The sequence below is a fragment of the Canis aureus genome, chromosome 17 (genome assembly GCF_053574225.1).
Source record: "Canis aureus isolate CA01 chromosome 17, VMU_Caureus_v.1.0, whole genome shotgun sequence".
NCBI classification, from domain to species: domain Eukaryota; kingdom Metazoa; phylum Chordata; class Mammalia; order Carnivora; family Canidae; genus Canis; species Canis aureus.
In genome coordinates, this window is record NC_135627.1 from 136,786 (window position 1) to 162,250 (window position 25,465).

The window sequence follows — 25,465 nt, forward strand, 5'->3', positions numbered from 1 at the left end:
ATTAGGCTACATTATATAACCTCTGTCAACAAGGAATTTGCGGGCAGATATGAAGTCTACAAACTAAAATATACAACATAACATAAATAGTAACACCTGACCACTCCCTGGAAGGAAGCAAACTAAGGTAATCAAGGTTTTCTGCAGGCTGCAGGTAGGCCATTGCAACACAGTAAGAAGGGGAAGGGTTAGGGCAGCCCAGGTGGCTCAGCGGTTTGGCGCTGCCTTCAGCCCAGGGCCTGATCCTGGAAACCCAGGATCGAGTCCCATATCGGGCTCCCTGCATGGAGCCAGCTTCTCCCTCTGCCTGTGTCTCTGCCTGTCTCTCTCTGTGTCTCTCATGAATAAATAAATAAAATCTTAAAAAAAAAAAAAAAAAGAAGGGGAAGGGTTGGTCCACTTGCCCAAGTAGCTTAAGGCATCAAGTATGAGAAGAAAGATACCAAGTCACCCTATTCCAGATTCAGGCATAGGAGGACATAACTACAGCTTCCAACTAAGGACTCAGAAATGCCTCAGTATGTTTTTGTGTTTCAGCGACAAATAAGTTGGAAAGCAAACTGTTTTAACATGGTGATACTCAAAGAAAAGAAGGTGGTTTTTGTTTGCCATGTCCTGTGGGTAATTCTCACCAAAGTTACTGAAGCATGCTTACTACAGTGTGACTTACCGAGGACTGTGACATTTCCCAGTCACTAGAGGGGTCTTTCATGCCACTTTCATCCTTTAAGCATTTCTCAAACAACCTTTTGTTGATTGGCTCCTCCATATCAAGAATATCAAGAGCTTGTTGATGCTCTTTTGCAGCATACTGTGTAAAAACCAGAAATACTGTTTATCACCCATGACTTCTAACACTAGATATACACATGAATACTATGTGTATATTTCAAAAGTTAATAATATATCATGCCAACTCATTACCTAAATTTAAAATGTAGAATTTAAATTTTAAAATTCTAAAACAATTTTCTTCTTGCATGTCAGATTCTAGTAAATTGAGGATATTTTATAGCAAATAATACTAAAGAAAAGAACATTTCCTCATGAAGTATTTTACTAATCTGCCAAGCCCGATCACCAGAATCCTTACACATATGTAAGGAATGCATAACATTCACATAATTAAACTCTTACCAAAGAAAATTGAAACTGAGGGCACACTTACATGGCATCTAGCTGCAAGGTAGCGACATGCTTCATATAGCTAGGAAAGAAATTATTAAAAAAGAGATCAAGATAATACATACTCCCATTCTAAAAGAAAGCTATAAGCATAAAATGAAGAAAGCAACCTTCCTAATTTGTCCTTTTACTTTTGCAGAAAACCCAAATCCAGTCTTTTTAATACCATACTCATGGTGAACCTACTCCTCACTAGCACCTAGGATTCAAAAAGGAGTAAGGATCTGCCCTCGAGGAGGTTCTGGCAGGAAGACATAAACTACATAAATTCTGAAAGAAGGGCATGAGCAATACTAGCCAATTAAACGGAGAAAAAAGTGGGTAGGTCTAAGGGACTGCAAGTAGTCAGTATGACTGGGTTCAACACAGACTGGAGAGAAATCACAGAGGACTATTAATGCATCTGATTTGACCCTGTAGATGATGGAAAATCACTTAGTGATATGGTGAGTGCTATAATCAGGACTGTGTTTCTGTGTTTTGGGAAGATCACCCTTGTGATAGTTTAAAGGACAGTTAAAAAGAGAGGGAAAGGGGATCCCTGGGTGGCACAGCTGTTTGGCGCCTGCCTTTGGCCCAGGGTGTGATTCTGGAGACCTGGGATCGAATCCCACGTCGGGCTCCCGGTGCATGGAGCCTGCTTCTCCCTCTGCCTATGTCTCTGCCTCTCTCTCTCTCTCTCTCTCTCTCTCTGTGACTATCATAAATAAATTAAAAAAAAAAAAAAAAGAGAGGGAAAGTAGAAGTAGGAAAGATGTTACTAGAGAGACAAGAGGCTAAGACAAAACAGACGAAAGACCTGACAAGTACGAAGAGTAATGAAACGGAAAGGAATATCCATCATTTCAGGGTTATTTAGAAAACAGAATTTTAAAAACGAAGTGACTCGGCTGGAGGGACAAAATGGAGATTAGGAATGAGAAAATGTCTCATTCAATCAGAAAAACTGAATCCTTTAAAATAATTTTGACATTGAATCTATTGACAATTTTGAAAAGCTTTGGGAAGCTTTAAAGTTCACACACTTACTTTGTCCAGTTTTCGTGACCGAAGTGCATGAGCTGCTCTATGATACTGTGCTGTTAGGTAAAGACACTGAGCCAACCAATAAATGTCCTGGGGCTCCTCTGGAAGACAAAATCACTTAATTGGTCAGAGGTACAAGGAAAACTATAAAGCCTTTTAAAATACAGAAATCAGGAAAAAAAATTTAAAGTTGTCACTTACCATGAGAAAGTGAAGCTACTTTATCTGCCCAAAATAGAGCACTTTGGTACTGTTGCTGTATTAAAAAGAAAAAAAAAAAAGTAACTGCTGTTATTTCAATAATTTTCAACAGATATCTAATATTGGACTGCTATACAATAAATTGACATCTTAATACAAAAATGGTTTACATGTACCAGGGATCTACCAATCATATCTCCATTTTACCTGCAGCTAGGTGAGTTTTGGTTCAGGGGTGCAGTAAGAACATTACTGTAAGATCTTTGATAATTATAGCTCAAGAAGGTAGGATTTCTTTTCTTTGTAGAAGTTTAATACTTTGGAAAAATAGATCAGTAGGTACCTAAAACACTAGAAAATTTAAACAATTATTTTGCAGTATCTGGTTAGCAACGGTTCTCAGTTCTTGAGTGCCAACTAGGTACGGTGTAGCCAGTCAATCTGGGAAGAGGAATGCTTCCAGAATGGTTACAACTCTGCTCACTGTGAAAAAAAAAAAAAAAAAAAAAAAAAACTCTGCTCACTTGTAGGTGCCCCCAAGGGTGGAAACCAGGCAGGCTCCTTCCTATTCAGTCTGCAGGGCCCGAGGGAAAGTGCTCAGGGCATTTGCTCCATTTAACTGACTTGCCAAAATACAGCCTCCAGTGTACGGCAGGCATCTGGCAGCATAATCTCAGATTCACTCCAAACATCTCACATCAAATATGCTTTTCCCTCCCCTTCTTGGTTTCCAGCTTATTTGGAGGGTATAAGCTTGACAAAACCTAAGTGCTGGAATCACTTCTTAAACACTGCTGCTGTTCATTCAAGGGCAGTGCAGGGAATGCAGATATTGTTAACATGAATTTTTAAGAATACTGACCCCACAAAACACACTTATTTGTATTTTTATTCACTTAAGTCCTGCCAAATAAGAATCACAACTAAACTTCTCAAAAATGTTCATTAACTAGCTAAATTCAAAGGCCAGCCTACACCTTGCAGCGAGCACTGTGTTACGGAGCAGCTACTTTGTGCCCAGCAGGGAGGCCAGGGGCAGGACTCGGCACGGGCGCGGCTGACGGTCCCTCATCCACAAGGCGGGGGGCGGGGGGCGGGGGGCGGGGGGGGGCTGGGGAGCTGTGGGGCTGGGGTGATGGGGAGTGCGGAGTGCGGGGCTGGGGGGCTGGGGGCTGGGACCCGGCAGGGCTGAAGAGCTGGGGGCTGCGGTGCTGGGGGCCGGGGCCTGCGGGCTGGGGGCTGCGCCCCTCCTTTGGAGAGCTTTACCCCGGGTCCAGGGCCCAGGCCGGGTGGGACCCGGCGCCGCCGAGACCGCGACGACAGTCACCCCCGCGGGCCAGGGCTCAGAGCGGACCGGCCTCCCCAGCCCCGGGGCTCCCCCTTCCCGGTCGGCGGCCCACCTGGTCCAGGTACTGCCGGACGCGCTTCCGCAGCCGCTCCAAGTTCATGGCCGAGCCCCTGCACCCGCAGCCTCCTTCCCGCTCCCCGCCCGGCCCCGCGCGGCCCCAGGGCTCTTCCGCTCCCGCCGGACCCCGCCCCGGAAGTCCTCCGCACACGCGTCCCCTCTAGCGTGGAAGCCGGCGTCGAGCCGTTGGTTCCGAGGCGCCCCTTCGGCCCCCAGGTGGCCGGAGTTCCGGGCTAAGCCCGGGCGCGCTGTCCTGCGGCGGAACCCCGGGGGCACGGGGCTGTGGCCGAGTCCGGGAGCCGAGAGCGAGTCGTGCCGGGGCGCCCTCGGGCCGCGAGGACGCGGTGCCCACCAGCGGCGGGGCCCCGAGACCGCAGACGCTGGGCTGCCTCGGCGCCCCCTGCGCCCCTGCGCCCCCTGCGCCCTCTGCGCCCTCTGCTGCCCCTGCGCCCTCTGCGGCCCCTGTGCCCTCTGCGCCCTCTGCTGCCCCTGCGCCCTCTGCGCCCCCTGCGCCCTCTGCGCCCTCTGCTGCCCCTGCGCCCTCTGCGGCCCCTGTGCCCTCTGCGCCCTCTGCTGCCCCTGCGCCCTCTGCTGCCCCTGCGCCCTCTGCGCCCCCTGCGCCCTCTGCGCCCTCTGCTGCCCCTGCGCCCTCTGCGGCCCCTGTGCCCTCTGCGCCCTCTGCTGCCCCTGCGCCCTCTGCGGCCCCTGTGCCCTCTGCGCCCTCTGCTGCCCCTGCGCCCTCTGCGGCCCCTGTGCCCTCTGCGCCCTCTGCTGCCCCTGCGCCCTCTGCGGCCCCTGTGCCCTCTGCGCCCCCTGCGCCCTCTGCGCCCTCTGCTGCCCCTGCGCCCTCTGCGGCCCCTGTGCCCTCTGCGCCCTCTGCTGCCCCTGCGCCCTCTGCGGCCCCTGTGCCCTCTGCGCCCCCTGCGCCCTCTGCGCCCTCTGCTGCCCCTGCGCCCTCTGCGGCCCCTGCGCCTTCTGCGCTCTCTGCGCCCCTGCGGCCCCTGTGCCCTCTGCGCCCTCTATGGCCCCTGCGCCCTCTGCGCCCCCTGCGCCCTCTACGGCCCCTGCGCCCTCTGCGGCCCCTGCCGTCCCTGCGCCCCTGCGCCCTCTGCGGCCCCTGCCGTCCCTGCGCCCTCTGTGGCCCCTGCGCCCTCTGCGCCCTCTACGGCCCCTGCGCCCTCTGCGGCCCCTGCAGCCCCTGCGCCCTCTGCGGCCCCTGCGCCCCCTGCGCTCTCTGTGGCCCCTGCGCCCTCTGCGCCCTCTGCGCCCCTGCGCCCCTGCGCCCTCTGCGGCCCCTGCGCCCTCTACGGCCCCTGTGCCCTCTGCGGCCCCTGCGGCCCCTGCGCCCCTTGCGCCGGCTGGAGGCCCCAGGCCTGTCGGGGCAGAGCCCGCGCTCGTTGCCGTTTCTGGGCCCTGGGCGAGGCCCTCCTTGCCGGGCTTCCAGGGGCATCACGTCCGGTCTGTTCTTCACCCATTGGGGCGAAGTTCCCGAAGGAGGCAACCCGCGGAGACGGTGGAGCGGCGGCGGGCAGGGGTGCGGATGGGTGTCGGGGAGGAGCGGGGCAGGGGTGCGGTCGAGGTCGGGGTAGGGCCTCGGGAAGGGGTGCGGACGGGTTCGTGTGGCCGCGAGGCTGGAGACGGGCCTGCGAAGGAGTCGGAAGCGGGAGCTGGACAGGAAGCTTCACCCGCCCTGCCCGCGAGCCTTGCCCTGGGGCCGCCCGATGTGTGCCCGTGTGCCCGGACAGAGGTCTTCGGCCTCCTGCAGGGGAGCCCACGTGGGCGCGCGAGGAGGGAGCAGGCGCGGGGAGCGCGGACCACGAGGAGCTCCCGCCCGCCGGAGGTGGACCGGGTGTGAGCAGCCTTTCCTCCTAACGACGCTGCAGTTTTAAAATAAAGGCAATGCACTCTCATTACGAAAGAAAGAAAAAGAAAAGAAAAAAAAGAAAAGAAAAGAGAAAGAAAGAAAAGAAAGAAAAGAAAAGAAAAGAAAGAAAAAAAAAGAAAAGAAAAGAAAAGAGGGAGGGAGGAAAGAAAGGAAGGAAGGAAGGAAGAGAAAGAAAGAAAGAAAAGAAAAAGAAAAGAAAAGAAAAGAAAAGAAGAGAGGAGGGAGGAAAGGAAGGAAGGAAGGAAGGAAAGAAAAGAAAAGAAAAAAGAAAAGAAAGAAATTTAAAGTAATTGAACGAACCACACATGAAGTCAGAAGATAAATTGGAAACCTGTCGTAAGATGCTCATTTCCTTTAGATGCAAACGCACTATAAAAAGACCAGAGGCTCAAGAAATGAAATAGGCAAATGGGTGAAAATACAGTTCACAGGGAAAGAAATGCAAATGGATTCTAGATAAATGAAAGAAATCTTAACTTCATAATAATAAGAATTAAAATTATAGTAGGATGCCACTTCTCACACAACAACAAAGATCAAAATATTGGTGACGCTTTGCTGCTTGGAGCGTGAGGGAACAGACTCCCTCACATATTAATTTTTTCAAGTGACGTTGGTCTACTGTCTGTGGTGAGCAAGTTGAATGTCTTCCAAAACTAAATATGTGCATACTCTGCTCTAATGCTTCCGCTTCTGGGAAACACCTCCTAGAGATACATTTTTCACATGTGTAGAATGATCCGCTTTTTAAGGATAACCATTATAGAGCTCTCTGTCAAAATAGAAGGTTAGGAACAATTTAATAATCTGACAGGTAGAAACCCATTAAAGAAGTCACAATGTGCTCACATAGTGGAATACCCTGCAACTGCTTATAAGAACAAGGCACGGGTGCCTGACTGGCTCAGTCAGAAGAGCATGGAACTCTGGATCTCAAGGTCATGAGTTAAAGCCCATGTTGGGTAGAGAGATTACTTAAACTTCAAAATATATAATGAACAAGGCAGTTCTGTGTATGGATATGGAACAATCTCCAACAAATACTAAGGGGGGCAAAGCAAGGCCTAGGAAAGTGTTTCTCATATGCATCCATTTGGGTAAAATAGGAAACTAACCAAAGAATAAGTAAGAAGATCCTTTAACCCTGGAAGGACAAATTAGAAACCTGGCACAGTGCGGTGCCTTCCAAGATGACCACTGGGAGCTGTGAGGAACTGTGAGAGAGGATTTTCCCTAGATATCTTGTTGTGCCTCTAGAATTTCTGACCATGTACATATATTACCTTTTAAAGGTAGATATAATCGTTATAAAAGCCTAAGAAAGAAAGAAAATGCAGAGAAAACACCAAAAAAATTGCAGAGAAATGAAAACAGCATAAAACTTCCTATAAAACATCCCTTTCACTCAAAAATTCTTAGCACTTTTGTGAGTAATCTGCCATGTCCTTTTCTGTGCATACACATACACTAGTAACATGTTGAAATTTCTATATCTTTCCCTTCTCTTCACCTCTTCCCAGAAATAATCACTGTCAATTATTGCTGTACACTGTCAATTATTGTCATACTTTCTGTACTTTTAATGTACAAATATCGCTTTTCTACAAAAAAAGGGATGATATGACATATAATTATTCTGAGAATTGCCTGGTTCACTGGTATACATTAGAGATCTTTCCCTGTCGGGACCTCCTTTTATCTTTTCAACAACTAAAAAGTGTGTTATGTCATATTCATTAGACCAGGCTGGGTTATGACGCCATACAAACTAATCCTTCAAGTCACACCTAAGTGGCTGTGTTGGTTACGATTATGTGTCATTGGGATGCCTGGGTGGCCCAGTGGTTGAGCGTCTGCCTTTGGCTCAGGGTGTGATCCTGGAGTCCCAGGATCGAGTCCCACATCGGACTTCCTGCATGAAGCCTGCTTCTTCCTCTGCCTATGTTGCTGCCTCTGTGTGTGTCTTTCATGAATTAAAAAAAAAAAAAAAAAAAGATCATGTGTCAATTTGACTGGAGCATAGAATGCCCATATCTTTGGTCAAATGTGATCCTGGGTTTGTGAGGTGTTTTCGATAAAATTAATATTTGAATCAGTAGGCTGAGTAAAGCAGATTGCCCTCCCTTACGTGGGCCTCATCTAATTCATTAAAGGCCTGAATAGGACAAAAACGTAGAGTAAGAGAGAATTTGGTCTCCACCTAACTGTTTGAGTGGAGACATTCATTGATCATCTGCCTTGGGAATCAGACTCAGACTGGGACTCACACCATTGACCCTCCCAGGTCTCCAGCTTGCCGACTCCCAATCTCAGGACTTCTCAGCCTCTGTAACTGCATGAACCAATTCCTTATAACAAATCGCGTATGTAAACACGCACACTCCTCTCTCCTACTGGTTCAGTTTCTTGGGGAAACTCAGAGCAATACAATGGCCATTTCAGTTAAGGAGTCTTTGAGGTCCCCAAGCTGGGCTTATGTGTCCCTCCTATACTTTTTATAACACTGTATTTTCCTTTTTTTTTTTTTTTTAATTTTTATTTATTTATGATAGTCACAGAGAGAGAAAGAGAGAGAGGCAGAAACATAGGCAGAGGGAGAAGCAGGCTCCATGCACCGGGAGCCCGATGTGGGATTCGATCCCGGGTCTCCAGGATCGCGCCCTGGGCCAAAGGCAGGTGCCAAACCACCGCGCCACCCAGGGATCCCAACACTGTATTTTCCTCGTAGAAACACAATCGTAACTACCTGGTCATTTTTCCATATCTGTGTTCTTGAAGGTAAGTACTGTGGGAGAATGTAAGGAGAGGAAAATAGAATTTCCTCAATTAATCAAACCACACTTGGGTATTCAAACATTTGGCAGAGTTCTAATTTTGTTTCCTAATCTTCAATTAGTCCCTGAAATGAGTCTCATCAGACTAGTGTCAAGGTGTTGGCAGGGCTGTTTTCCTTCTAGAGGCTCTAAGGAAGAACCCAATTCCTCAGCTTTACTAGCTTCTAGAGGCTGCCTGCATGACTTCTTTTTCTTTTTCTTTTTTTGTATGGCTTCTTTTTCTATCTTTAAATCTCTCTGACTCCAACCTGGTCTCACTTATGATGATCCTTGTGATCACCTTGCACCTACCCAAATAACCCAGAATATTTGCTTTATTTAACAACCTTACCTGAATCACCTCTGCAGTCTTTTTGCCATTTGAGGTAACACTAACTAGATCAGGAATTCAATATCTTTGGGGCTGTTCTGCCCTCCACCCTACCTAACCAAGTCACCAACCGAAAGGTATGCCTTTATTACAAGAGTCAGAAAATATGGGTGGATCCGAGAAAACCCACCCTTCCGCCTTGAAACCAACTCAAAGTACGTAGACTACCCCTCCAAGGACCATCTCATCTCTTCTTTTCAACACCATAGCCAGTAATTTACCCACTTCTTGCTGGAGGATAGCCCTGTGGTGGTTCAGATCTTGGGTACGTTTCTCAACCTCTCTGTGCATCGATTTCTTCATTTGTAAAATGGGGATGATAACAGCTCACACTTTGTAGGGATACATATAAAGATTCAATGAGATAATTTAAAGTGCTAGGATCTCGCTGAACATACTGTAATTATAATATATATATATATGGCATTACATTCCATTGCATTACATTTTTAATGGCAATTATTAGTAGTGGGAGTAGTAGTAGTCTTGAAAGCAAGTCTGAGGAACAGAAAGTAGCAGCGTAGAAATTTATCTTGGCCATTTCCCAGGTCCATCTCAAAATTGGACACTTTGCTCCCGTGTCATTTGAAGTCTCTGAGCCATGACAGTTCTGGTTTACTTTCTGGGCTATTCCACTCTATGTAACAGCTAAAAAGTAGTGACCAAGCTGCCAAACAAACTCAGATCGGTCTGGAGTTTTTCTGTTGTGATAAGGCTGGCCAGGTGACTTTTCAAGTTTAGAGTCTTTATTGAACATTTTTTTGGAAAGATTTTATTGATTCATGAGAGACACAGAGAGAAAAAGGCAGAGGCACAGGCAGAGGGAAAAGCAGGCTTCATGCAGGGAGCCTGATGTGGGACTCGATCCTGGGACTCCAGGATCACGCCCTGGGCCAAAGGCAGGCACCCAACCACTGAACCACCCAGGCATCCCAAACATTTTTTATTAATATATATGTCCCAGTTACATATTTGAGATGAATAACAAAATCACAGATAGAGTCTAAAAATTTCTCTCTATCAAACTCATTTCTAAAAAGACAAAATAGTGAATTCAGTTTGGGTTACAAGCCCTTAGTAACTAAATCACTTTGCTGTTTCCCAGATGTGTTGAAGTGCACACATCTTATTCCATTCTGCACAGCCAGGCTCTCCCACTGTCTTCTTGTGTTAAAAACTTTGCTGCAAAGAGACTTCATAGAGTACACACATACCCTTGAAGGTACAGTTTATCCTTTTTCCCCCACCTTGTTCTTTCCTGCTCTTGAGGGCAGCTCCAGTGTCCTCTCCACTTTCAATCAGGGGATTGCTGAGACATCTGACTATCTGAAGAATCTGAACCATGGACCATTTCTTTTCAAAGTCCTCAAGATCTTTAAGTAGTAACCAATTTCTATAGGAGGCTTCTCCACTTCCAAAGTACCTCCCCATGTAGCATGTTATTCCCCTCACAGCTTCCTGTGTTGTGGGGCATCAGCCTCACCGTGGAGAATGGGCTCTGAGTCTCAGAGATTGGATGCACTTGGCACCAGGGTACTGGCTCACTCTGAATCTTGAGCTTGCAGGACATTCCCCAGGAGGCACAGGCAGGGTACTTGCTATTGTAAAATGACTGTGAGTCTCAGAATGTTCTAGTTACTATCATTTCTCATTTCAAACATTGTTGCTGGAAGTATTTATAAGCCATATCAGTTGGCTTTACCAAGTTAGTAAGTGTAGGAGGGGAAACACAATGATGGAAGGTCTAACTCAAGGAGCATCTGGCCAGATGGTGAACTTGTCAGCTATACAAGGGGTTATACATCCCCCTCCTCCCATTATTCCTCCTTCTCCTCCTTCTTCCTCCTCTTCTTTTTCCCCTCCTTCTCCTCTTTCCCCTTCCTCCTCATCCTCTTTCTCCTCCTCCTTCTTCCTCCCCTTTTCTCCTTCTTCTTCCTCTCCTTCCCCTCCTCTTCCTCTTCCCCCTCTTCCTCCTCTACCTCCTTCTTCCTCCTCCTCCCCTTCTTCTCATTCCTTTTCTTCCTCTCCTCCTCTCCTCCCCTTCCCCTCCTTTTCTTCCTCCTCCTCCTCCTCTTCCTTCTCCTTCCACGGTGTTAGTAAGAAGGTGGCATGCTTTCCCTCACCTGATGCTTTCCCTCACCTGATGCTTCATAGCCAGGCATGTAATCCTGAGCCTTCACGGGCCCTGGAGTACCTTGGCCCAGTCAGCTACTTCATGGCACTTTGACTACATTGGAATCCTACCACAGAAAGAACAGTACTTTTTTCTTTCTGGAATAACAGTTTAATCAGGATTTGAATTTGTTGAATTTGTTTTCCCTGCCTTTCACATTTCATCAGATCACCACCTGTGGACTTTCTAACCACCCTATTCATCTTCACAGTTCTAATCAAGGATGTGAAGTAAAATGGTATCCAATACCCATGGTGTTCATTGGACTCAGCACATGCAGGGATAGTTGCATTATTTTAGGTAGCAGCAATTTAAAAAGATATACAACCAGGGAGGGTATGTGCTGGTGTTGGGCACAATCTTCCCTCCACTTTATCCCTCATACCTATACCCGTGACCTAAATGGACCAGTCAGGCGTCACTGCTCAGGTGTCTCAGGGTATAGTAAAGGCCAAGGAACAGCTAGAGACTGTTTGCAAGGGCCAGCAGAGTGACATGGGGCAGTGGGAAAGATGGCTTACCCTCAAATAGTCTGCTTTTCTACAGGAGTAAGTCTCACTGTCTTCAAAATGGGACGATGAAGAGTCATGTATAGAAAGAGAACAGGTTACTGAGGTCACCAATCAAGTCACAAATTATATTAGATAGTAATACATTTTCATTCAAGGGTTTCTAAACCCCTAACCCAAGATTTTTTCTGGTGTCTTAACTAGTCTGAAGTCAGCCAAATACTGGGGAACAGCTGTACATTGATATTTGTATGCAAGTCTAAATTTTGTGAAATTTCATATACATAAATCTGTCTTGCTGTTTTTGTTTCTGTTTTATGATTCCTTTCTTAAACTGCCCATGGAATACAGTCAGGAACTCAAGGCATGGATTTTCAGTATGACCAGAATATTAAATATCTCAAGTAGTTTCTCAAGAATTTAAATTCTCTGAAATAAAGAGAGAACAATAGTCTTATTCATTGGATTGAAAAGTGTGACATTGTTACCACAGGAGAGTAATTTAAGAATTGGTAGACTCTTATTGGCTGAAATTGGAAAATACTGAGGCTTTGAAAGGATATAAATTTATTAGAACACCAATGATTTGCAAATATCTCTCTTGTCACTTTGCATGACAATTTTTTTGAAGATTTTATTTATTTATTCATGAGAGACACAGAGAGAGAGGCAGAGACACAGGCAGAGGGTGAAGCAGGCTCCCTGCAGGGAGCCCGATGCAGGACCCTATCCCAGGACCCCAGGACGCCCTGAGCTGAGAGCAGCTGCTGAACCACTGAGCCACCCAGACATGACAATTGTACAAATTTGGAATTAACCAAACTTCAAGTCTCCACTCATTATGGTTTTGATAGAGTGGGCAGTTAGTTAGACATTTGCTAGAGGCAAAGAAGGTGATAAGTAGATGATATATTAGAAGATATTAGATGACACAACATCCTGACTCTGGTTTTTCACATTCTGGCCTCAGAGCTTCCAACACCCCAGGGCTGTAGCCAGAGAGCCACAGGTGCAGAACAAGAGCTCTACTCTTCCACCTCTGACCTAGGGTGACCTACAGCTTCATTATCATATGTTTGCACTGTGGTTTTGACCCATTCTCCCCCAGACAGATGGCCTTGACAGTTCAGCAAGAAGCTTGTAGGGCCAAATACTCACCTCACAACTGGTAGGAGGAGGTGGAAACAACCTAGTCGGAGACACCCCCCTTCTATGACCCATAACCTCTGCAAATGGAAAAAGAAAAGACACCCCCCTGCACTCCCCACCTCTGGGCCTGCCTGATCTCACACCCTAAGTGTTCTGTCCTTAATGAACTGCTTTGTGCTTGTTACCTTCCTTCTGGCCGGTTCCCCACCCCCACCCCACCCCCGACGTCTATTGTCATGCAAATCTTTCATGGGGAATCCAAGAACCAAGACCTCCATTCTCTCCTACTGGTAACATTTTCCTGTGTCATGCTGGGTTTGCTGCAGGCTTCCTAAGCATCTACACCAAACAGCTGGTTAGACATTGGTCAGCTGGCTCTTTGTAAGCTCTGATGAGCTGTCAGTGTCTCCAGCAGAGCTAGGCAGTGGTAGTTTGGAGTGCTACCTGCCCAGATGCCAGGGCCCCAGGAAGGCTCCATGTGATAATGCAAGAATCCAGTTTTGTTTTCCTGAGGAGAAAACAAAATCTTCTTAGTTAATAAGTATCATTTAAATTAATCTCCATATAGATAAATAATATTTGATAAATAAATGTTAACTTAAATTGACATTTTATGTTGGCTCATAAATGTACAGCCTTATGATACCTGCTCTGAGACCCTTGCAAGGGTAACTTGCCTGCTCAGGATCACAGAGCCAATCACCACAAAGCCACAGCTAAAAGGTGGATATAAGGACAACAATGACTTCTGTTGTCTTGTCCACTAGTGACTCTAAGTGCGGTTAATGCAAGTTCTGGGGGAAATAGTTTAGGGTAAATGATCATTTCAGAATCTTCAGAGTACTGCTGACTGCTTCCGGGACCTGTGCTCACTTGAGCACAGGGAAATTGATAACTTGTTCATTGTGACACTCTAACAGCTGAGTGTATGAGTGTATGCAGTATGGTTGTTTGAGCACGTTTCCATCATGGAATACTATTGGTTCGTTTATTATTTTATTCAGTTGGTCAAAGTTAGGCCACATGATTGGGGGCACATCACATATGCATGTCAGTGGGAATCAAGGTAACTCATGCCCATAGGACTTGACAGGAACCTTACCAGGAACTACTGTCTGTGCTCAGGAGTCATTCTGCTGGGGAGCTGGGTCTGATGTGTGGGAAAATAAACAGCATCATCACACTTGCAGAGAGAGAGAAGATCTTAACAGGAAGGTCCTTGGACATTTGGAAGTGCCTCATGGTTTGAGCCTCTTGCCCATCTGGGCATCTTGGCTCAGGAGCTAGAGCCACAGTTCCAGGGAGCACCAGTAGTGACCACCACTTCTGCACACATCCATTGGTTTTCCGCTAAGGGTTTCAGGGGACCATAGCTGGTCCAGGACTTCATTTCTGTGCGAGTCTCTGGCCTGACAGGCGATTGATCAGGCTAAGGACATCAGAAGGTCGTCATGAGGTCCAGAACTCCGAGCCTAACAGCTCCTAGGGTTCTTTCTGTTTCAGCCACTGTTTGGAAGGTTAGTACTGCTTGTGGTTACCCCTAATCTACTTATGAGTAGATTTTATGAATTCTATAAAATTTACTCTGGTCCTAAAATAGACTTTGAAGTTTCTGGCAGTCCCATGTCTCACTGTCTTTGACAAAAGAGAGAGTGGCCACTGCATTGTGGAGCTGTCTCTGGATGCTGGGTGACACAGAGGAGGGGCCTAGGGATCGAGAGGGAATGAGGATCCCAAGTACAGTCAGACCCTGATGTCCCCCAGGGGAGTGTCTCCTCGATTCTGCCTGCTGCACAGATGAGCACCTCTTCTCCTGCTCATCCTCCCCATCACCCTCGCCATCCTTCCCCATCCATCGCTGTCCTCATTCATTATAGTTACAGTGATTTTAAAGCATTCCAATGTCCTATACATTTAAACTAATTTGATGCACAGTGTGATGGGACAAACACATCTATTCACCTAAAAACACACCTGGTACCTTGTTTTTTCAAGTTGCCTTTAAAATAAAAGCTCCCGGGGATCCCTGGGTGGTTCAGTGGTCTAGTGCCTGCCTTTGGTCCAGGGTGTGATCCTGGAGTCCCGGGATCAAGTCCCACATCGGGCTCCCTGCGTGGAGCCTGCTTCTCCCTCTGCCTGTGTCCCTGCCTCTCTTTCAGTCTGTGTCTCTCATGAATAAATAAACAAAATATTTTAAAAAATGAAATAAAATAAAATCAAAGCTCCCTAAGAGTCATGTGTGAAATAAGACCCATTCATCAACTAAAGACTCTGAGCAAAGTTCAGGGAGGTAAGGGCCAAAGTCACCCTGTAATGGGGAGACCTGTGCCATTTCTGGCAGAGAGCTGTTTCTTGAGCATGTGAAGTAAAGGCTCAACCAGGTTTGGTAGCCTTTAGAACCTGTCGGTTCCCTGGGAAGTGGTAGGTAGAAAAATGGAATAATGTTTTTATGACCAAATAGCAGAGTCTCCAGCTCTGTGAGAGATTGTTTAACTTTCACAAATGGGGGTTTTTCAGCAGAAGGCTGAAGAGAGTAGGTTAATAAGATACAACTCTGAGAATAATGTAGTCATTGAGATGAGGAGCGAGACATGAAAAACAGTGGCCGTACAGTCAGGGAGGGCTACTGATTGACCTCTCAATTGCCACAGTTAAAAAGGAGATGCAGGTATGAGGGCTTGTAAGGCAAGTACGCTGTCACTGCCAAGATGCCACTTTTCTACCAAATTGAGTGCTAGACTCAACACAGCTCTGTGCCCAGTGTGAGGTTCCAGGACAGGAACATCACACCGATGGCACGCAGAAGGCCTAATGGGCAGCTGCGAGCCAGGTTCTGGCTCTGCCTTGCTCTGTGGATGAGGGGTTTGGACACGGTGAGTCATCTGCTCAATGCCACTCAGCTAATCGGTTGAGGAGTCAAATGCATGTCCTGGTCCATCTGACTCTAGAGCTATGGTTTGAAACACCACTGTCAGAAAAGTCCTGCCTGCAAGCTGCAGGGAAGGACCTGGAATGACACTGTTTGGACACAGAAACCTGAAAGCAGACTCAACTAGTGTTGCTCAAATATACTCTCAAGGGTTTGTGCATAAAGGAATGAAATTAACTCCTTTTTTCTTTTTCTTTCTTTGTTTTTTGTTTTTTGTTTTTTAAATAAAGAATTCAGCCTAAATCTACAGTATGAGTTAAATCTAGTGAGGAGTGATTAGGTTCTGCAACATTCTAAGGAGTCCAGCTCCGTGAGGCAGGGGTCATGTCTGTCTTCTTCATCTTGAATCCTGGGCCTACCCAGTGCCTGGCACATGCACTTTGTCTCAACTTAATCATACAATCTTTTTTAAAATAGTAGCTTCATTGAGTCATAATTTTATACAATAAAAATCACCGTTTTAAAGTGTATATTTGAGTAGTTTCGTTATTTTCAGAGTCATGCAATCATTACCAAATTCAGTTTTATTTTATTATTATTATTTTTTTGTATAAGTTGGGAATTTTTTTTTAAGATTTTATTTATTTGTTCATGAGAGACACACACAGAGAGAGAGAGAGAGAGAGGCAGAGACATAGGCAGAGGGAGAAGCAGGCTCCATGCAGGGAGCCCGACGTGGGACTCGATCCTGGGTCTCCAGGATCACGCCCTGAGCCAACAGTGGCACTAAACCGCTGAGCCACCCGGGTTGCCCCCAAATTAAATTTTAGATTTAATTTTTGAATAAATGAATGGAGGTATGCATGAGTCTTTTGATCATTTTTTTCTTGAGGCATTACCTATACAATAGATGTTCATTGCTGTAGAGCAGCACAAGGGAGGTCTTTTTGGGTGTGACAGAGAAAGTAAGAATTTTCTGAGATAGTTTTGTTAACACTCAATTGGTCCAACCAAGACCCCAGATTCCTTTTATGTCTCAGGGTTGTGTGCTCTGGAGTCTGGTGTAGTTTCTCCACATGGAGGAGTTTTTATCTGTTTTATTTAGATATTTGTTCAAGTTACAATCACAGGTTTTTAAGGTAACATACAAATCCACCTGAGAATCATTAACAAATACCCAACGGCACTAAATAAGGTAATCAAGTATTAGTGGCTAGAGAAAAAAATTTAATTCAAAACCCTATAGCTCCCAATGTTACTCCTCTGTGTAACTGGTTTCCAATTACCAACTTAAGAAGTACAAACAATAGTTTTGCTGCATCATCAGGTCAGGCATATTGTGTAAACATGCATGGTTTTAGACTGCTGTCTCATGCACAACGAGTGTGATAACAGTGGGGAGGGCCTGGCTGGCCTCAGAAGCTGGCACCCCAGAGGACCAGGGGCGTGTGGCTTCGAGGAGCCCACGGTCACCTTGTCATTTTCCCTGTCACACTTCTCAGACTTGACTTTGTTTTCCAGTTTGTGTCTTGAGTCCTTCCCTCCCCCTTCACTTTTTGGGTTCAGGCTTGGATATGCCTTGCTAAATAGTTTCAGTTCCTATTGGATCAAAACTACATATTGGAAACAAACACTTTCCTTAGGCAAGGGCAGTAAAATATCAATTTACTAGAATGCAAAGGAAATGGTGCATTTCAATTTCATACAAATGGTATATTTCAATTTACTGACAATTCAATTTCATTTAGAATCAATCATATAATCAATCATATAATCTTTTTTTTTTTTTTTAACATAGCAGCTTTATCAAGACATGATGTTATACCATAAAGTTTATCCTTTTAAGGTATATACTCAGGTGGCTTTGGTATATTCAGGGCTGTACGATCATACCAAATCCAATTTTAGAAGACTTTTATTACCCTTCCCTGCCAAAAGAAAACCAACAGTATTCCTTAGCTCCTCCTCCCTAATTCCCTTCCCACAGCCCCTGGAACTGATAATCCATATTGCATCTCTGTGGGTTTTTGCATTGTGGACATTTCATATAAATGAAATCATACAGTACACAGCCTTTTGTATCTGTTTTTTTTTTACAGAGTCTAATGTCCTTGAGGACTACCCACACAAAGAAGTATGTATCAGAGCTTTATTCTTATTATGATTACATAATATTCCATTGGATGGTTATATCACATCTTGCTTATCTGTCAGTTGATGGACATTTGGGTTGTTTCTACTTTTTGACAATTATAAATAATGTTGCTATGAATATCCTTGTACAAGTTTTGTGTGGGCATGTGTTTTCAGTTCCCTTGGGTATTTACTAAGCAGTGGACTTGATAGGTTATATGGTATCTTTATGCTTAACATTTTTGAACAGCCAGACCTGGCTCCTCCATTGAGCACTTACACACCTGCCAGCAGACGAGGGGAGTTCCAGCTCCCCATACCCCTCACCAACACTGGTTATGTTCTGTCTTTTGATTCTGGTCAACTAGTGAGTATGAAATGAGGTCTCATTATGGTTTTGACGTGCATTTCCGTAATAATACTGAATCTTTTCATGGGCTTGCTGGCCATTTGTGCTTCTTTTTTTTTTTTTTTTCATTTGTGCTTCTTTTTTAAAAGAAATGTCTATTTAAATAATAGATGATCATTTATTCTTTTAATTTTGTTGTTGAATATCCTTCTAAAATGAGCTGAAGTACTTTTACACCAGTGCTTCTACAATTGCACTTTGAGACCCATTGGCTCACTGATTTGGGTGGTACAGGGTCTTCAGAATGTCACCGACCTCAGGTTCTTTGCATTTGCTTCCCTCATCCTTCTATGAAGGCTGTGCTGGAAATCATCTGTGGAGAAATCTGGATGGTAGGGCATTCAGAGAAGAGGTGGAATGGGGTTTCTTTCTCTGTTATAGGACCATCTGGACTTAGGGGAGAATTAGGCCACCTCTTCACTTGAGATAGTCCAGTTACCTGACTTTCATGGTGTATGTGGGGCTACAGTGCACAAATTGTCTAAAATGCTAGGGGTGGAATTCTTACAGTTTTGTTTATTTTCATTATATAGTTAAGATATAATCAGGCAAAGAACCCATCAAAGGATGGCCAAGATGATCACAAAATATTATCCAAACCTACCTACTAGGTCAAGGGGTAAGCTGAAAGCCATATCAATAAACACAGTAACAGATACTTCTATGGTTTGAAATAAACCACATTAAGGTTTTTTTCCAATATTGTAAATGGTTAATACCTTTCAAAAGAACCTATTGGATTCTCTTCTGGCTCTAACCACAAACCAAAAATGATAAGTCCCTATTGGGAGCTCTACTGAATGCCTGATGTTGCAGGTTCTCAAGGAACACTTGTTGAATGATGATGCAGAAATATTTCAATAATTAAATTCTGATTCCAACTATCTAAGTAAAAATGTTCCCCTATCTCTGGTTTGATACTGTCATTAAAATTGAATAAACTTAACAAGACACCTACTTTTCATCATCCCATTTCTTTCCATATGCATTTCTACAACACGCGCACACACACATCCACACATAGCTACAGACATATCCATACACAGACACACACATCCATACACAGGCACACTCACATACACACACATTGAAATAAAATACTTGAGATGAGTCAATGACTTAAGGTACTATTTGCCTATCTCATGTTACCTTGAATGATTTCCTATGAACAGAACTTAGGGTTTGCACAAATGTTAAATGCTGTCTTTACGTTTTTTTTTTTTTCCACCTTTTGAGCCCTTTGTCTATTCACCACCCCCATCACCCTGGCAACTGCCAGTCTGTTATCTGTATCTATTAGCTTGTTTTTGTTTGTTTGTTTTATTTTTAGATTTGACGCATGAGAAGGATTGGATGGTGTTTGTTTTTGTCTCACTTACCTCATTTAGCATAATGCCCCCGAAGTCCATCCATGTTCCTGTAAATGGTTAAGATTTCATTCTTTTTTGTGGCTGAGTAATATTCTGTTGTATATGTGTGCATCTGTGTGTGTATGGAAGCATGTATGTGTGTATGGATGCATGTGTATGTATGTGTGTGCATGTGTGTATGGATGTCTGTGTGAGTGTGTATGTATTTGTGGATGTGTGTGTGTGTATATACTACCTTTTCTTTTCTTTATTTTTCACATTTTATTCATCCATTCACCTATTTATGGACACTCAGGCTGTTTCCATTTATTGGCTACTGTGAATAATGCTGCCTTGACCATGGTTTTTTATTTTTTTATTTTTTTGTAACGTTTTTATTCTGTGTGGAAGATACATATGGTAAGGAAGGAAAGAAAGAAATATTTCACTACTTGCCAAGTTAATCTCAGGCACTTCTATAGTCATTTTTACTCCTTTGTTCCTGACCTGAGTTCTGGGAGGTGGTTCAAATCCTCTTCTGGGAGGTTCACTGGGCTGAGCAAGCTTGCTGCACACCCCTCTGCATAACTTGTATCAACGTTTGACTAATGCTCCCTGGCTGAGTCTCATTTGTGTTTCCTTCTCCTGTGTGTGGTTATTTGGGGCTGGGGCACTGGATTGGAGGGATACATACTTTCAGTTAACTGAGGTTCTTGTAGATTTCAGGTCAGCTAATGATTTATAACGTTTTTTAAGGTTTTAATTCCAGTTAGTTAACAGTGTAATATTAGTGTAATATTACAGTGTAATATTAGTTTGAGATGCACAATGTAGAGATTTAACACTTGCATGCAATATCCGGTGCTCATCAGGACAGGTGCCCTCCATCATCCCCATCCCTATTTCCCCATCTCCTCTGGTACTCACCAGCATGTTCTCTGTAGTTAAGAGTCTGTTTCTTGGCTAATGAGCTTTATGGGATGATTCTATAGAAATCTTATTCTCTGGGTAAAAACGGGTACCAAGTTAGCTAAGTAATTTCTCTTTGGAGTTAGGGATAAACGAGGATGAAAGTTGAAATCCTTCCTTCAAAATATTTTTGATATATTGCAAGTTAATATTTAAACTAGAAAAAAAAAAAAAAAAGCTGAGGCATCCAGGATTGCTGGCAGTGCAGCCATTCAGCAAATTAAGAAAGGAAGTGTTGCTTTAGGAGACACTGATTGAAGAGAAGGAGCCAGGCTCTCGGGGAGAAGAGTAGTTTTCTCTGCCAAGTCAAAGAGAGGCATATTTCTGGAATCTTATTTTTATTTATTTTTTAAAGATCTTATTTATTTGAGAGAGAGGAGAGACACAGAGAGAGAGAATGGAGTGGGGAGGAGTAGGGAAAGGGAGAAGTAGACTCCCCACTGAGCAGGGAGCACGATGCAGAACTTGATTCCAGGGCCCTGAGACCAAGACTTGAGCAGACGCTTCACTGACAGAGCCCCTCAGGCATTCCATATTTCTGGAATTTTAAAGGTAAACTGTGGTGTATCCCCGCCTGTACCAGATGAGCACAAGTTGCAGGCCCGGTGGACCGGCAGGCTTCGGGGAGGGGTGCTGGTGCCCACACAGCGGGGGAAGGGGAGCTACTGCGGGTCTGGGGATCTGGGGACCGTGTCTGACCTCTGGTCCTATGAAACAGCTTGCTTCTCCCTAACACTGCAGTTTTCAATAGCTTAATTTTGGTTTTCTTTCTGAAGGAAAACCCCTCCCATAAAGTGTCCCCTTAGCCCCAGCCCACCTCCATGCTAATTCCCTGATATTGCTGAGGCTGGGAGGCAGGGGCTCAGCAGGGAAAAAGAAACTCACCCCCAGAGAAAGTTCTTCCACCTCAAAGCCATCAGGCCCAAGAGCAGGGAAGGGGTTTCTGACTGGCCTCCTTCCCTCGGCCTCTGTGCCTGTCACTCTTCCTCCTGGAAGCTGAAGGCTCTGGGAACCTCACCGGGGGTGTGCAAGCTGCCTGCGACAGAGCAATCTTTGATTTGAGACACTCAGACCACAATTCTTTCTGACCTGGGATCCAGAGGCAATGCGTTATTTCCTTGAGCTAACGTGCTTCTCTCTCCTTGGAGGGCAGGAGGAAGGGACCGCCTCACCAGGAGGCCTGCTTCCCTAGGGTCCCGTCTTCCTCAGACCCTGAGGGGCGCCCTTTCCCAAGGGCCTCAGCTGGGACATCAAGCTGACACTGGGGCAAAGGGAGATGTTGAGATCAAGTAAAACAGTGCAGTCTCTAGGCTGTGCTGCAGAAAACCCTATTTCTAGGACCTTCTGTTTTCCCCCACTTTGTTTTACTTTATCTCAACATCTCCCTTTGCCCCAGGGCCTTATCTGTTTCCTGTTATGTAAAAAAGGAATTTCAGGAGAGTCAATGTAAATAAATGAAGGATGGATTTGAAATATAGGTTCCAAGCATTTTCTCGACATTTCCTAAAGAAAACAATATAATGGAGGAAAAAGAAACAAAACAAAGAAAAAAGCAGAAACCAGAGCAAACAGGAGACTAACATCAATACACATAAATGAATAAAACTGAAGAGAAAAGCCTCTGGGACTAGGGTTAAAAGAGAAATTATAGTCTTCTGCTGGAGGGCACAAACCTGAAATAAAATGGCACAGATGTCTGTGAACAAATGGGCCTGTGGAGACTAACTGCAGGAGGCAGCAGAGGCAGCGGCGCCAGTAAAAGGGCGGTAGAAAGGGCATGGGATGCGGAGCCCCAGGAGCCTGGGGCGAGCCCTGCCTTCCTGCTGGAGTCCCTGCCTCTTTCCCTCCTGCAGGGAGGAGGCAGGAATTCGCTGCTTACCAGCGGGAAGCGGAAGCCTCCACACTGCTGCTGTGAAATAGAAAGAGTGTGAACATTGTGAATATTTTAACTGATTTTCTTAACTTGCAATAAATTTGGAAAAAACGAACTTTGATCTCTAACTTATACAACATACAAAAATTCTATATTTATTAAATTGTATGTTAATTAAACATTTAAAGTGAATCAAGAAAACTGTAAAAGTATTAGGAGAAAATATAGGACAGTATTTTTCCAATCTTAGCTGAGAGAGTCCTTTCTACGTATGGCACTAGAATCAGATCCTATAAAGGAAAATAATGCCTGATTTGGCTATGGTAAAATAAATTTATATGAAATGATAATAATGTAGCAAAAAATATTTGTGACATTGACAATAGAAAGAAGTAAATATTGATAATATAAACAGTCACGGGGATCCCTAGGTGGCTCAGTGGTTGAGCATCTGCCTTTGGCCTGTTGTGCCTGAGATTGAGAATCCGGGAAACCACCAAGGAGCAGACACTGATGCAAACACACGAGAGTTTATTTACAAGCTCGATCTTGGGTCCAAGTATACCTGACACAGCAGAGCAGGGACTTGGACCCTGAGGTGGGTTTCAGCTTAGTTTTTTGGGTTTTTTTAATAAATTTATTTTTTATTGGCGTTCAATTTGCCAACATATAGAGTAACACTCAGTGCTCATCCCGTCAAGTGCCCCCCTCAGTGCCCGTCACCCAGTCACCCCCACCCCCTGCCGACCTCCCCTTCCACCACCCCTAGTTCATTTCCCAGAGTTAGGAGTCTTTATGTTCTGTCTCCCTTTCTGATATTTCCCACACACTTCTTCTCCCTTCCCTTATATTCCCTTTCACTATTATTTATATTCCCCAAATGAAAGAGAACATACACTGTTTGTCCTTCTCCCACTGACTTACTTCACTCAGCATAATACCCTCCAGGTCCATCCACATTGAAGCAAATGGTGGGTATTTGTCGCTTCTAATCGCTGAGGAATATTCCATTGTATACACAGACCACAGCTTCTTTATCCATTCATCTTTCAAGGACACCGAGGCTCCTTAGTTTTAAGGGCGGGTCTAGGGGACCTCCAGAAGGGGCGGAGGAATTTCTCAAGTTGTTTACATTTTGATATGGGGCTTTCAAGGGCACTGAGCTCTGTTCTTATTCTAATAGGGGGCTTTCTAGGGCCTTAAGCTGTAAGCTGTTTTCTTCCTGTAACTGAAGTAAGGTAAATTTCAACTCTTATTCCCAGGGGCCTGGGATGGCTGGACGTGTGCTAACCCTGAGCTTAAAGTGGAATGGCCTTAATTTTCTAGGCCTCCACAGGCCCAGGATGTGAATCTGAAGTCCCACGTCGGGCTCCCTGCATGGAGCCTGCTTCTCCCCCTGCCTGTGTCTCTGCCTCTCTCTCTGTGTATCTCTCATGAATAAATAAATAAAAACAAATAAATAAATAGTCACTATATAGTAACAACTAGAAGGGACAACCCAGTAAAAAATGAACAGAGGGTTAATTCGTAGAAGTTGAATGGAAGGAGATTCTAAAATATATAAAATCCTGAGCGTTGATGAGACAATGAGGAATTAGGCACTTGAAGCCACTGCAACGTAGGTGCAAGTGGCTAGAGCATTTTGGAGGTCAGTTTGATAGTCTTGAAAGATTAGATGTGTGTACCTTTTGATGGAAACATTTTACTTTTAGGCACATAAGTTACAGAACTAACACAGAAATAATGAATTAGGGCATATCTATACAGAAATTACTTTATAATTGCCAAGCAGAAATGGAAAATATCTTCGTGTACTGACATGAAATTATTTCCATTGTACGTAATAGAATAAAATGAGCCATTTGCAGAAAACTGAATAGAGTTTGATCCCATTTTTATTTAAATAAACAAATATGTATTTAATGAACAAAAGCCAATGCTCATCAGCAAGTTAACAGTGATTGCTTCTAAGGAATTCAATACAAGAGAATTCCCACATTTTACTTATACACTCTACTGTTTGACGTTTTACTTTTTGCAATAAACAAATATTCATTTTGTAATTAAAAATAAAGATTTGAGGGGATCCCTGGGTGGCTCAGCGGTTTAGCGCCTGCCTTGGGCCCAGGGCCTGATCCTGGAGTCCCGGGATCGAGTCCCACATCGGGCTTCTTGCATGGAGCCTGCTTCTCCCTCAGCCTGTGCCTCTGGCTCTCTCTCTCTCTCTGTGTGTCTCTCATGGATAAATAAATAAAATCTTAAAAAAAAAAAAAAAGAATAAGATAATGAGAGAGAGTTTAGCTTTTAAATTATCTGGGAAACTTTTTCAAATTATTAACCTTCTTTGCCTCTCTGGACACAGTGTGCTATAGCTAATTCAGGATTGTCACGTGATTTCTTAGTGTTATTTTATTGATACTATCTTGTTATTATTTTTCACCAAATCTTTCTTCCTCAACCTAAAATCAATCAGCTGAGTTCATTTTCATCTCCTTATAATTTTGTGTGTGTGAGGAAATGGATGAATTCATCCACTGAGTCATTGTTCAGTGTCTTCTATTATTAGGGTATGACCCTAATTTGGCAAATGTTTACAGACAATAGAATAAAATGCCCTAAAACCGTCAATGAATCCAAATATATGATAAATCTAATGAGGCAAATGGAAATTTCAAATAACTGTGGATTTAAAATGAACAAGAAACCACAGGCATCTTGTCACTGTGCATGTCTACAGTCTCCCAGGACATGCTGCACCAGTGTGCAGGTATCTGTCAGCCTGTCCCAGGCTCCTGCCACCTCTGGGCTCTGTGTGATATTGTTTCTGGGTTTGTGGTCCTTTCCAGAATGGTTTTGTTTTCTCTTTGCACTCTGTGGAGTTTCTGTTCTCTTTTCTCCCTGTTTAGACTAAAAAAAAAGCCAGCACATATATTTCTTGAAATACTGACAAAGTTAAAGCCTGTGAGAGCCTTCCTTCCCACAGAGCAGGAAGGGCTCCCAGAGAAGGAGTGCTTACTCTGGCTCAGTTGTTTGACAAACATTTGGTAGCCCATCCTGCTCCAGGTCCTGGTTTGGGAGGTGCTGGGCTTTAGAAATGAGCAGCAACTCACAGCCCGGGTAGGGGAG

At 44.6% G+C, this 25,465-nt stretch overlaps 1 protein-coding gene across 5 annotated transcripts in view; it reads right to left on the reverse strand.

Annotated features, from left to right (window-relative positions):
• Positions 1-3,961, reverse strand: part of CDC16 (cell division cycle 16) — a 28,629-nt gene extending 24,668 nt beyond the window's left edge. For 2 of the 5 annotated variants that reach the window (XM_077854836.1, XM_077854837.1), the window contains exons 1-5: positions 3,813-3,961; positions 2,413-2,467; positions 2,215-2,312; positions 1,169-1,207; positions 671-811 (exon numbers count right to left, since the gene is read on the reverse strand). In XM_077854836.1, coding sequence (XP_077710962.1) covers positions 671-811; positions 1,169-1,207; positions 2,215-2,312; positions 2,413-2,467; positions 3,813-3,860 — 381 coding nt within the window. In that variant the 5' untranslated portion in view covers positions 3,861-3,961. Of the gene's footprint in view, positions 1-670; positions 812-1,168; positions 1,208-2,214; positions 2,329-2,412; positions 2,468-3,812 lie in introns of all 5 variants that reach the window. The other 3 variants (XM_077854834.1, XM_077854838.1, XM_077854835.1) reach the window with 3 other exon arrangements.
• Between the last annotated feature and the right edge of the window lie 21,504 nt (positions 3,962-25,465).